This window comes from Miniopterus schreibersii (genome assembly GCF_964146895.1).
Source record: "Miniopterus schreibersii genome assembly, chromosome: 20".
Classification (NCBI taxonomy): Eukaryota; Metazoa; Chordata; class Mammalia; order Chiroptera; family Miniopteridae; genus Miniopterus; species Miniopterus schreibersii.
This window is the reverse complement of record NC_138122.1, coordinates 19,617,999-19,631,320: the sequence shown is the minus strand read 5'-3', so window position 1 is coordinate 19,631,320 and position 13,322 is coordinate 19,617,999. Positions and strand designations below refer to the sequence as shown.

General features: G+C 45.8%; 1 protein-coding gene across 1 annotated transcript in view; it reads left to right on the top strand.

Annotated features, from left to right (window-relative positions):
- The first annotated feature begins 2,697 nt into the window (after positions 1 to 2,697).
- The window catches only part of SVOP (SV2 related protein), a 36,990-nt gene continuing 26,365 nt past the window's right edge, over positions 2,698 to 13,322 (top strand). Inside the window, exons 1-2 of the mRNA XM_081123705.1 lie at positions 2,698 to 2,865; positions 11,337 to 11,497. Of these exons, the coding sequence (XP_080979831.1) occupies positions 2,831 to 2,865; positions 11,337 to 11,497 (196 nt within the window). The 5' untranslated portion in view covers positions 2,698 to 2,830. The remainder of the gene's footprint in view (positions 2,866 to 11,336; positions 11,498 to 13,322) is intronic.

Genomic DNA, 13,322 nt, shown 5'->3' with positions numbered 1-13,322 from the left:
GAACTTGAGGAGAAGGCCATGGGAACCTCCAATTGGTAGTCAAATCAGAAGTTTTGGGTAACCTGAGGATCTACTATTTGCAAGTGGCATCTGAAGTGAGGTGGGAGTGGTCTTGTGACGCTGAGCCCTTGGCCTATTGGATATGACACTATCTCCGGGTAGATAGTGTCAGTATTGACTTAAATTCTAGGACATCCAGCTGGTCGCAGAGAGAGTTGCTTAGTGAGGGGGGAAAGCCCACTCGTCTGGTGTCAGAAGTGTTGGTGCATGACACTCCAACCAACTGACCCACCTGGCAGGGATGCCTTGACATTTTTAAACAAGGGCTTAACCTCCTAGCCAAGCCTCGCCTTTCTGTTGGCTCCTGTGGTAAAGCTAAGAGGTACTTACACCTCCCAGCACAATGCCAGGGACCTGGGAGTGACTCCAGGTGGCAGTGCCATCCCTCGGGCATGGCTAGCAGAGCAGAAATCTACCACCAAAGTTTTAGTTTTCCCTTTCAGTCTTTTATCCAATGTCAATTCTCAAAAAAAAAAAAAAAAAAAAACTCTATGAATTTAAATCCATGGGCTTGCCTTTTAAAATTAAGTGCCATTGCCTGGCTGGCGTGGCTCAGCAGTTAAACATCGACCTATTATCCAGAATCGCTGTTCGATTCCTGGTTGGGGCACATGCAAACGGGCTTGATCCCCAGTGGGGGCCATGCAGGAAGCAGCCAATCGATGACTCTCTCATCAGTGATGTTTCTATTTCTCTCTCCCCCTCTCCCTTTCTCTCTGTGAAATCAATAAAGATATTTTTTTAAAAAATAAGTGCCATTTTTATAACTAGTAGAATTTTGTCTTGATAAAAATAGGGTTTAAAACTCAGCTGATTGGAGAACCGCTTGTACGTAGCACATGCTTTTTACATTCAGTATTTCAGGCGCTATTCCAGCCTCTATTCTAATTTTTTAAAAATTTTCACCTGAGGATATGTTTTTTTATTGATTTGAGAGAGAGAGGAAGAGAGGTGGGGAGACTGAACCCACAACCTAGGAATGTGCCCTGACTGGGAATCAAACCCACAACCTTTTGGTGTATGGGACAATCCTCCAATCAACAGAGCCACCTGGTCAGGGTGCCAGCCTCTATTTTAAAATATTCACTTAAAAAAACACACACAAGAATCTGATGGGGGAAATCATGGTGCATTACACCAACGTGAAATAAAACCCATCTGGCTTTTGGCATGCCCCCATTTCCCACACAGATGGGTAATGTGGTTAGCTGGAGGCAATGGCCTTTATAATATTCCATCTGCCCAAGGATGTCTCAAAGATCAGAGGTATAAAAATATGAGCCATGTTTTTCTTGGCTGATAATATCATCCAGATGCAACTTTAGAACAGGGATTCTCAATTCTCAGCAGCATCAGTATCACCTGGGACCCTATTAGAAATGCAAAAGCCGGTCTCACCCCAGACCTGCTGAATGACAAACTCTGGGAGTGGGGCCCAGCTACCTCTGTGTTAACAAGCCCCCTGGGGGATGCTGACCCACCATTGCTTTAGGAAAATATAACCACATTTCTAAGAAAGAAGAAAAAACATTGTATTTTATAAATTTAAACAATACATATTAATTTAATCCTCTAAGATTTTTTCAATGCCTATTTTGTACTAAGTATTCTCCCAGTTTTCAAGGGGTGCACCTCAAAAGTCTCCAGAGAGCAGGCAGAAAAGAGAAACGTGCAAAGCTTGCTGGGCCTGGCTGCAGCAAGGACAGCGTGGGGCAGGCTATTTTGAGGCCCCAATTGCTAGTGGCCAGAGAGAAAGGAAGACCCAGCGGAGAAATGCTGCCCCCCTTTCCCAAGAAGCTAATAATCCAATTACATAAAAAGCTCTCTATTTAAATGTTGGAAAAATAATTTTTATAAAAGGAACAGCTTTATTGATATATAATTCACACGCCCTATAATTCACCTTTTTAAAGTGTCCCATCCGATGCTTTTTAGTATAATTCATATATGCGACTGTGGAACCTTTTTTTAATCTAATTTTGGAACACCTTTGTCCCCTGTAGAAGAAATCTCGCGTGCGTTCGCAGTGACTGCCGGCTGAACTCGATGGGGGGAATTCTGAGGGCAGGGATGCCCTGTCACTGGTCTCTGCTTCTCAGCGTCGGGGCTGTAAAAACCGCACAGTAAGGCTGTTGGATGAATGCATGAGCGATCTCTGGCCTCCTCATACTTAACCTGTTTTTCTTGGTTCCTTTCACTAGACTTTCAGCCCCGCGAGGACAGTGACATGTCTCACCCGCTCTGTGTCATACGCCCAGCGCCTAGGACATTGCCTGGCGCACAGCAGATGCTCAATACACAGTCACTTAAATGCATGACCACGTTCCAAAAAATACATATATTTTTTCATTCTCCGCATTCGTCATGGCAGCCCGCGTTTGCAGAATGTGACCCCCAGAACAGTAACGGACCCCTGCCGATCGGCGCTTGGAGAGGCGCCGTCAGCCGGAGCGCGCTCCCCGCGCGGCCCCCGCACCGGCGGCCGCGGCCCGGGCGCCGCCCCGACGCGCCACCAGCGGCGGCCCCGGGGAGCCTGTGGATCCCTCGGAGCAGGAGGGCTGTCCCCGCGCCCCGTCCCCGCGCGGCGCGCCCCGCCCCCTCCCGCCGCTTTGTCTCGCGGGCGGGCGCCCGGCTGCTGGGCGCGGACCCGGGGCCCGGGGAGCGCGCGGCGCGGGAGCTGTCCGGCGCCCGGTGCTGAAAGCGCGGCGCCCGCGCCCCGCCACCACCATGTGAGGGCCACGCACAGGGCTCGTCCCGGCGCAGCGCCGACATGGACCAGGACTTATTCCAGCTCAGGCAGCTGCCGTGAGTACCCGGGGGCGGGGGACAGGCGGGCAGGCTCCCCTTTGAAAAATGGAAACCCGCAGGGGCGCGGGGGGGGGGGGGAGGATCGCTGCGTGGCCTCCTGAATTGCAAGGGAACCGGTTCAGGGCAGACAGTTAGGCCTGCAGGAGAAGATGCAGGAGAAAAGCCATCTTCCTACCCCCCGAGCCCAGCCTCTGCCCCTCTGACTCAGTGCCATTTGTTTTCGGTACCGCCTGAATCTTGGGGGGTTGGGGGGCGGCCGGGCCTACAGGGCGTTATGTTTTCCCCTTCTCGTTGCTCTCGGTCCGAGAGGGATTTCTGAGATGTGCATTTTTTAGGAAAGCATCAGCCGCTGTCTGGAAATGTGGGCTGCGTTTAGGAGCCCGGGCAACGGCCCCGGCTATTTCCAGCCCTCACGCCTATCCCTAGTGCTGCGAAATTCCTAATTTTCCTGCAAGGTCTCTTGGAAGGGGATGGTGACGGATGTTGCCAGCTGGTTTCCAAACACTCTGAGAGAGATGCCTTCCTAGAGGGGAGGCTTGGGCTGAGTCCAGTTGTTTACGAAGAGTGTGAATGAGAGGGCTGTGCACCCTCCCCGAGCCGCTAGCCTTCTTCTGAATGGGAGGTTTTTGTAGCAGCTGGAGTGGGACTCGCTGTCAACAGCTTCCTTGGGAACATCGGGGATGCTCTGCCTCGAGGACGGGCATTTTAAAGCGATACCAAGTTTATTCTGAGAATCTTAAGGAAATAGAACCAAGCAATGGAAAGGACAGGGGCCTTGCCGAGGGGCTTAAGGATTTCTCCTGCCACAAGCCGACGGGGATTTGTTAAGCAAATTCTGAGAGTATGAGATGGGGCATTTAAAAGAACACTAAGGGGGACTGTTGTTTTAATTTTTAGAAGCACCAGCCATCCAGATGGGAGCAGTAGACATCATTTGGGTTTGTTGGGAAGGATACGATATTGTTCGTATGTGTGTATTTTCTTGACTTGAAGATTTTTTTCTCTCTCTCTAAGCCACTGAGGAATTCTCCCAAGTGACTTTTAGTGTGACTGACACAGCTCTCTGAGGCTCTGAGTACTGAAGGATATTGCAATATTTACTTCTCAATCAGTGTAAAATTAATTTTCATTTCAAGTGTTTAATTAATTCAGATTTTACTTTTAAGCTTTTATTAATTGATCCACAAATAGCATAGCTTATGTAACACAGCATTATTTCACGAGTGCTAAAGGATGCTCAGTTATCATAGCCAGAGGTCGACGTACAAACACATCACAATGGACATAGCTGAGTGCAGATCTCTCAAGGAAAACACACCACTTCCATTGAAAATAAATATGTTAAAAAACCAACCTATTATCTCAAAATGAAAAAATAATTTAGAAACTGAAATATGAAATTTGGTACTCACGATAACAATACTATTCATATTAGAACTGCAGTTTTACTGGGATAAATTTTCAAATAATGTCAGAGCATGCAAACCTTGTAAATTACTCAAAGTGTATATTTAATTCACTAATATACAGGAATTGTGACAATTCCTTCCTTAATTAAAAAAGGTAAAATAATAAGAGGTGTTTACTTATTTAAATTTAAAAATTAATTCATTTTTTATTACTATATAAGATAATGTACTATATCATCCAAATAGGGTAAAGTTAAAAAAGAAACATAAGAAAGGAAAGTAAGTCTCTCTCTTCCTGCACCCCAGTTTTATGTTTCTTAATTATTCTTTCTGATATTTTATGCACATAAATACATAGAACATCTATTAGAGAGGCCACGTTGTGTACCTGTTAAGAGCATTGCCTGCTGAGTAGGACAGACTTGGGTTCAGATCCTGATTCTGCCACTTCCTGGTTATGTGACTTTGAGCAAGTGACTTCTCCTTTCTGAGACTCAGTTTCCCTAGCCATAAAATGGGGGTTACAATTGTATTTGGTTCATAGGGTTATTGTGAAGCTCAAGTGAGACAGTGTGTGCTATATACCTGACAGATACAAAGCATTCAACCCACATTAACTATTTTATTATTATTATTATTACATCTGGAAGATTATTGATAAAAACAGAATATATAGGCTCCTTACGTTGGACTTCCAAAAATTATTATCTGACAACCCCACTCTACATTTGAATGAAGTCAAAATTAGCCCTGAAATGTGTTGACCTTGACTTATTTAAAAAATAATAAAGTAAAAGGAACAGCCACGTGAATCCGAGTGGGTTACGAATCACGACTGAGATGATTTTAAACCACACCCTATGTTATCCACAGATCGCAGGTAGCAGATTTCCTGAGAGCAATATGGTTTTTAAAAATCAGAGTGCCTTGCGGAGGGTTGGCAAGAGTGGGGTTTGGAACAGGTTCAGTCCCGTGGGAGGCCAAGTGTTGCTAGATTAGAAGCCACTAAGTAGTTTACAGGGTCAGGGGAGGGGAAAAGGGGGTGAGGGTACTTAACAAAATAGTCCTTCCTGTACTGGGGGGCTCCTTCACATACAGGCATGGCAATTTAAAAAGGTAAAATAATAAGAAGCTTTTACTTATTTTTTACTCCTTAAAAGGATGGTTCATTTGAGACCATGAACAACCTCTGCTTTTTACCTGCTGTCCACTCAGGCACGGCACCAGGTACAGGAGATTCAGGAGGCTGAGATTTTGTATCTAGTTTTGCCTTATTGTGTGACCTTGTGCAAGTTAGAATTTTCTGAGTCTTGCCTTTCTAGGATGATTTCTTGAAAGCAAGTTTTGCAGACTTCATTCATTCATTCATTCATTCATTCAGTTTACTTGGGTGCCTTCCTTGATGCAAGAGACTCTTCAACTGAGTAAGAGAGACATTATCCTGGCCCTCTAGAAGCTTGTAATCTAGAGCTGCCATGTCCAATACAGTAATCACTAGTTACATGTGGCTATCTACATTTAAATATAAATCATGTAATTCGTATTTGAAATAACTTTCATAATATAATATATAGTATAAATGTAATTTATAAATAAAATATGCAAAATCTGAAAAATCAGTCCCTCGGTTGCACTAACATATTTCATTGCTCCAGAGCTCCATGTGGCTCGTGGCTACTGTATGAACAGCCTGGGTCTGAAACGTTTGCGTAACTGCGGAAAGTTTCGTGGGACAGCACCGGGCTAGTGGGAGAGGCGGACACTGAACCCATAACTGCGCAATAATTAGAATTGTCTTATAGGCTACAAAGGACAAGCTCAGGGTGCAATGAGGCTAGTTCTCGAAGGGGGAGGGAAAGGATCAGAAAGGCTTTCTTGAGGAAGTGACATTGGAGCTGAGTCCCCAGAGATGGGTAGGAGTCGTCCAGGAAAAGAGATGGGATGAGCAGCGTTCCAGACGCAGGGAGCCGTGCGGGGAAAAGCTCAGTCAGGCCGGTCAGCAGCAGGGGTCAAAGTGTGGGTTCTGGGTTAGACAGATCTGGGTTCAAATCCCAGCTCTGCCAGTTATTATCTGGGTGGCCTTGGGGCTTCTAAATGTCTGTGGCCACCATCAACATCTGGTAAAATTTCAGGCCTATTCCGCAGAGATGCAAAAGCATTAAGTGCAGAAATTGGCCCAGGAACCAGCATTTTAATGGGTTCGCTAGGGTGTTCATGGCCTCAGAGAAGCATCAGCGGATTGGTTAAGATCATGGGTGCTGGAGCCTCTCAGACCAGGGACCTAGTACACTGCATACTATCTAGGGGACCTGGACCAACTGGTGTAACCTCTCTGAGCATCAGTTTACTTGTGTATAAACAGAATATTAATACCACCTCCCTCCTAGGGTTGTTGAAGGGATCATATAAGAGTAAGTAGAGGCCCTGGCCGGGTAGCTCAGTAGGTTAGAATGTTGTCCCGATATGCCAAGGTTGTGGGTTTGATCTCAGGTCAGGGCACATGCAAGAATCAACCAATGAATGCATCAATAAATGGAACTACAGCCCTGGCCAGTTTAGCTCAGTGGTTAAAGTGTCGGCCCTTGGACTGAAGGGTCTTGGGTTTGATTCCTGGTCAAGGGCACGTACCTCAGTTGCAGGCTCAATCCCTGGCTCCGGTCAGGGTGTGTGCAGGAGGCAACCAATTGATGTGTCTCTCTCACATGGATGTTTCTCTCTCTCTGTCTCTCCCCCTCCCTTCCACTCTCTCTAAAAAAAAAAAAAATATATAGCAATAATAATAATAAATGAAACAACATGTCAATGTTTCCCTCTCTTTCCCCCCTTCCTCAAAACTCAACCCTGATGATCTTTTACCGTCTCGCCCTGTTTGAAACTTTTCAATGGCATTCTGCTGGCCTCAGGATAACACGAAACATCTTCACTGTGGTCTCCAGAGCTCTGCATGATCCAGCCTGAATCTCTGGCCCCTACTCCTTAATCCTACCCCCGGGCCTTTGCACTAGCTGTTCTCTCTACTCTTCCCCCATCTGTGAGCTACTCTCCTTGTCCCCTTGACCTCAGCCTCCTTGGGGAGGTCTATCCTGATCGCTCCTCACTGCAGCTGTTCTTTATCTTAGCATCCTATTTGTTTTCTTCTCAAGACCGATTCATTTGCAAATTTGTTTACTTGTATATTAACCATCTCCTCAACTAGAGCGCCCACTTCTTTTTTTTTTTAATACATTTTTGTTGATTTCAGAGAGAGGGAGGGAGGGACAGAGAAACATCAATGATGAGAGAGAATCATCGACCGCTGCCTCCTGCATGCCCCCCAGTGGGAATCGAGCCCGCAACCCAGGCATGTCCCTTGACCGGGAATCGAACCATGACCTCCAGGTTCTTGGGTTGATGCTCAACCACTGAGCCACGCCAGCCGGGCTAGACAGTCCACTTCTTGAGGACAGAGGCCAAGTCTCTTTTGTCTCCCTCTGTCCCCCGGCACTCGGCGCATACTTAGCACTCAGTAAACACTTAGTGAAATACTGAATGACTGTGCCAAGCTCTGCATGATGCTTTCTCTCTGTTGACTCCTTTCATCTCCATGGCAACCCTGTGAGATATGAAATTTTCATCTCCATTCTCCCAGGGAGGAAACAGACTCAGAGAAGTAAAGTAACCTTCCCAGGGTCACATAGCTTCTGGATAGCATGGGCATGGGACTGATTCGTATGCCAGGTCCGTTTGTACGCTAGAGCTGGCCTCTTTTTCCTTACGGCGGGCCACCTCTCCTCACGCGAGGCTGTAAATGGCACCCTGAGATCATCACGGTTAGGTTTCGGCTCCCTCTTCAGTCTGATAGACTCATGAACTCAGGGGGATAAAAGTCCAGAAACTCAGATGAAAAGAGGGGAAAAAACACACCTTCCTTATCCAAAATACCCTAATCAAGTCTCAGACCCTAACTGAAGGTACGAGGTGAATGAATTTCATGATGGGACAAACAAGATCTTCATATTGACAGCTATTTCCTCAAGCTCCTCTCTCCTTTGAATAGCAAAATTATGTAAAATAAATGTTCCCAGCTATTTTGGTGGATTATATGCTATCTATACCCTACAAATGACAAGGAGCTGTGCGCCAGCCTGTTCTGAAGCCCTCACATATTTAACATATGCCACCGCTATTTTCCTTCAGATTTCTTTTTTCTTTCCTTGGGAAAATCTTGGCTCGTGGGGTTGATACATACTTTGAGAAACCCAACCCATTCAAAACGGAGCCGGGCTCTCTGAATCTAATTTAATGTCAAAGGTCTCCTTTAATGTCTGTCTTCAAACCAATGTTCACAAATAAAGGCGCCCTGGCTCCTTGCGGTTTGCCAGCGAAGGAGTGTGAGCAGATCCTGGCTTATAACGGCAGGGAGCTAAGTTGCTTTCTCAAAGTCACATTCCCCGAAGGTCAACGTACTCTGTGCTCAGGGCAGAAAGGCGACCTGAGTGAAGCCAGGTGGGAGAGAAACTAATATCAACTCCGTGCCCACAGTTGCCCGTTCATAAAGCTCATTTCATCTTCACGATGGTCCTGCAAGCCAGTCGCTGCCCCTATTTCACGGGTGTAATGTGCTTAGCCGGTGCTGCCCACTGAACAAGAGCTCTGTAAATACTCGCTGTTGGTATGTGTATTTATTATCGAAGTATAGATGCCCAGGTTGAAAATTGCAAACATGACAGAAGGGCCCAAAATAAAAAGTAAAGAATGTTTCCCTTCCCTCATAACACCTTGTTTCCATCCTCTCCTCCTTCCCACAAGCAGCCAGTCTTCAGCTCTTATGTATCCTTCCAGAATGTCGGGGCTGTAGAAGCATAATCTACGGCAGCACTTCCCTGACCGACGTGCACACATTGCCTGGGGACCTGATTAAAATGCAGATGCTGATTTAGTAGGTCTGGGTCGGGGCCCAAGACTGCATTTCTAAGAAGCCCTTAGGGGAAGCTGGGCCTCTGGTTTGAGACTGTATCTCAAGTCTTAGTAGCCAGGACCTCGATCACGGGATCATATTCTAACATATCTAATAATGAGCCCCCACTTTTTTTCTGTCGGCTCTTCCGTAAGATCAACTCGTGTGTGTGTTTATGTATGTGTGTGTGTTGTGATAAAATATACATGAAATAAAATTTACCGTTTCGACCATTTTAAAAGTGTAAAGTTAGTTGCATTAAGTACATTCACATTGCTGTGCAACTATCACCACTACCCATCTCCAGAATTCTTTCATCTTCCCCGACTGAAACTCTAGACCCATTAAACACTAACTTTCCATTCTTCTCTCCCCCCAGCACCTACTTTCTATCTCTGTGAATTTGACTCTTTTGGGCCCCCTCATATGGATGGATAATATTTGTCCTTTTGTGTTAGGCTTATTTCACTTAGCGTAATGTCTTCGAAGCTCATCCATGCTCTAGCATGTGTCAGAATGTCCTTCCTTTTTAAGGCAGAATAACACTGCATTGTATAGAGACCATACTTTGTTCATCCATTGACTCATTCATCCACTGATGGACACTTGGATTGTTTCCGTCTTTGGCTATTGCGATACAGATCAACTTAAAAAACATCTTTTAAAACATTTTCTTAAGTGAATGTGCCATAATCCCTATCATTACTCCTCTCCTGATGATGGTTCCTCGTTTCGTGAATACTTATCACATTTACTGAATAATTATCACATGCAAAGCTGCAAACAGCCTGCAAGCTTCAGAGGAGAACAGCACCAGCAGAGTGGCTGGGGGCGGGGACTCTGGGAGGGCAGGTGGCTTTGCCAGAGTCTGACTTATTAGACACCCACTGTGTGACCTTGGACAAGCTCCCAGCTCTTCTGTGCTTGACTGTCCTCATCTGGAACATGGGATAGTGAAAGTGAAGGTTAAATAAGATAATCGATGTAAAGTGCACACCCTGGACCTGACACGTGGCAAACTAAGAATCCATTCCAGCCGTTATTTGTGCGGTAAATCGTCACCTACTTGTGTCTATCCCTACGTTGATTTACCAGCACGGGCATTCTAGGTGGGCGCACAGAGCATTTTACATTTTGAAAGATATCACAGATTACCTTCCAAAAAGGGTGCAGTGGTTGCTATCAGTCGCAGGAGGAGTATGGAGCCCTGGACAGTCCTTGAGGAGAGGATTTGATCGAAGCAGAAGTCAAGGAAGATTATCAGGTCACATAGTCATTTCCTTCTCTGATGTGACCCTCAGAGTCGAAGGTGATCCACTGGCCTTTCTTTCATCCCTGAAGATGAAGTGATAATATGCATAAATGTTCATGCCCTTCCTTTGCCTAATACTTATTTATGTTTTTATCTTGTACAAATATCTTGGGGGACTGTTTATGGGTGTGGTTTTTTCATTTTGGGGTTGCTTCTTGGGGACAGAGAGCCCCTTCCTGGAATAAGTTGCACACCATCCCTTACTCACCATCCCTTACGCAGAGTTGAAATGTCCCATCTACAGGGACCACACTGCCCAGATCTAGCCATACTGTTCCCTTAGACTCTTAGAGGAATACGGGCCCCACATGGCCAGATATTCTATGTTTTAAGAGACATCAGTAGTCTTGTTTTTTAAGTGAATTCTTTCAATTAAAAAAAAAATTTGGCAACCGCTTTAAAAAGTACCATGTAGGCAACTTTTTGTGGGCATAATGTAACCTTTAGGCGACCAAATTATTATCTCCATTACAGAGAGATGAGCCTAAATTCTGAAACACCTGTGCTTCCAAACAGCATTCAAGTCTAGAATAGAGATATCTTCAATCCCATAGCCTACCATGTGAATAGAGTCCCTTTGGAGTTGTGCAGTGCCCAACCTGTACAACTGTAGGCGGCTGCCCTGACGCACAACTTTTGAAGTTGTCACCCCCCTACAGTCCAACTCAATAGACATGCCAGCCTCCTACCCATTCAACTCCCTTGACCATGAGAAAAAAAGCCTTTCACCTGTCTTGGGCACAAGAGCTGTGCAGCAAGGCTGTTGAGGGGGAGTTGTAGCCTTCATGACCAGATCTGCTCTGTCCTCTAGGGTGGTGAAATTTCGTCGCACGGGCGAGAGTGCAAGGTCAGAGGACGACACGGCTTCGGGAGAGCATGAGGTCCAGATTGAAGGGGTCCGCACGGGCCTACAGGCGGTCGAGCTAGACGATGGGGCAGCTGTGCCCAAGGAGTTTGCCAATCCCACTGACGGTGAGAGGGCCCTGCGCTTGAGGCATCAGCCCAGCCACAGTCAGGGGCTCTGAGATGCCAGGGTTGCGTCCCCAGTTGAACTCTCAGAGGGATCTCGTGAAGGGACAAGTAGGAGGGCTCAGAGGGCCCACTGGAAATGTGAGCTGAACCTACATGGCTTACTTCAGCAGGCAAGGTGACATCACAATCCCTGCCATCAGCATCACCGCGTAACACTTGGCTGAGGCCAGCACAATAAATGATGATGATGATGATGATGTTGATGATGATGTAGTAGTGGCAATGATGGTGATGGTGATGATGGTGGTGGTGATGATGGTGATGATGATGATGATGATGGTAGTAGTGGCAATGATGATGATGGTGATGATGGTTGTGATGATGGTGGTGATGATGGTGATGATGATGGTTGTGATGATAGTGGTGATGATGGTGATGATGAAGGTTGTGATGATAGTGATGATGGTGATGATGATGGTTGTGGTGATAGTGATGATGATGATGGTGGTGATGGTGAGGATGGTGGTGATGATGGTGATAGTAATGATGATGGTGGTGATGAAGATGGTGAGGATGGTGGTGATTTGATGAAGGTGAGGATGGTGGTGATGATGATGAAGGTTATGGTGATGATGATGATAGTGATGGGAACGCCTGACATTAGCTGAGGATTTACTCTGTGCCGGCCACTGTTCCAAGCACTTTACTCATATCACCCACCTCATCTTCACAACATTTCTAACTGGAACTATTACAATCATCTTCCCCATTTTACAGAAGAGGAAACTGAAGCCCAGACAGGTTAAACATCTTTCCCCAGGATTCCACAGCTAGAAATGAACCAAGCTGGATTTACACCCAGGTGATCTGGCCTTGGAATCCACATTCTTACCCATGACCTTGTGCCGCCTCTGAGTGGAGCTGGTCAGGGACTAAAGGAGATCATGCACATCGAGCCCCTAGCTCAGTGCCTGGCACATGGCGAACACTCCACAGTGCACCGTTATATCATTACTACTCCTTGAATTATTGATGGTTACAGGGCTCACTCTGCTTTCTCAATATTTTTGCTGGAAAAAAACCACAACCTGCTGGTGTGATAAACATGAGCTCACGCTTCTGGAGAACATTATGGTTGACGTTAGAGGCCCATGACTGAAATTCCAAAACGATGGAAATTGCCAGCAGGAACCATCGAGATCCTGAGAGGCAGCCCACAGAAGGGCCACCAGCAGGCTCCTTTAGTATTTTTATTGTTTAATTAACTTTTTATGTTGAAATCACTTTAGATTTATAGAAAAGTTGCAAAGATACTACCGAGAATTCCCATATAGCCTTCATGCAGTTTCACCCCGTGTTAACATCTTACCTACGTTTGTCATGGCTCAGCGAGGAACTCTGGTGCGGTACTTTCTACTAAACCCCAGACTATTTTCCAATTTCACTAGTTTTTCCAGCAGTGCCGTTGCAGGATACAACCCCGCATTCCACGCTGTACTTAGTCTTTTTGTATTTTTCAAAAACACTCGTTCGCTTATAAATTCTCTCCTTGTTTTTTGAGCATACCAGTAACATGTGTTTATTTGGAAAGCATTCAGACGTTATAGAGATGTACGAAGTAGATGAATACTGTCCTCAGAGATAACCCGTGGACACTCAGGCTTACTTCCCCTGCATGGCACATGCACTCACACACATATCTAATTTTATCCCAAAGACAGTTCTTAGTAGGCACCTCTCCCCAAGTCTTCTTTTACTTAACAATAGAGTGCGGACATCCTTCCATCTGAGTAAAGATGAAATTCTACTTTTACAAAGTACTTTG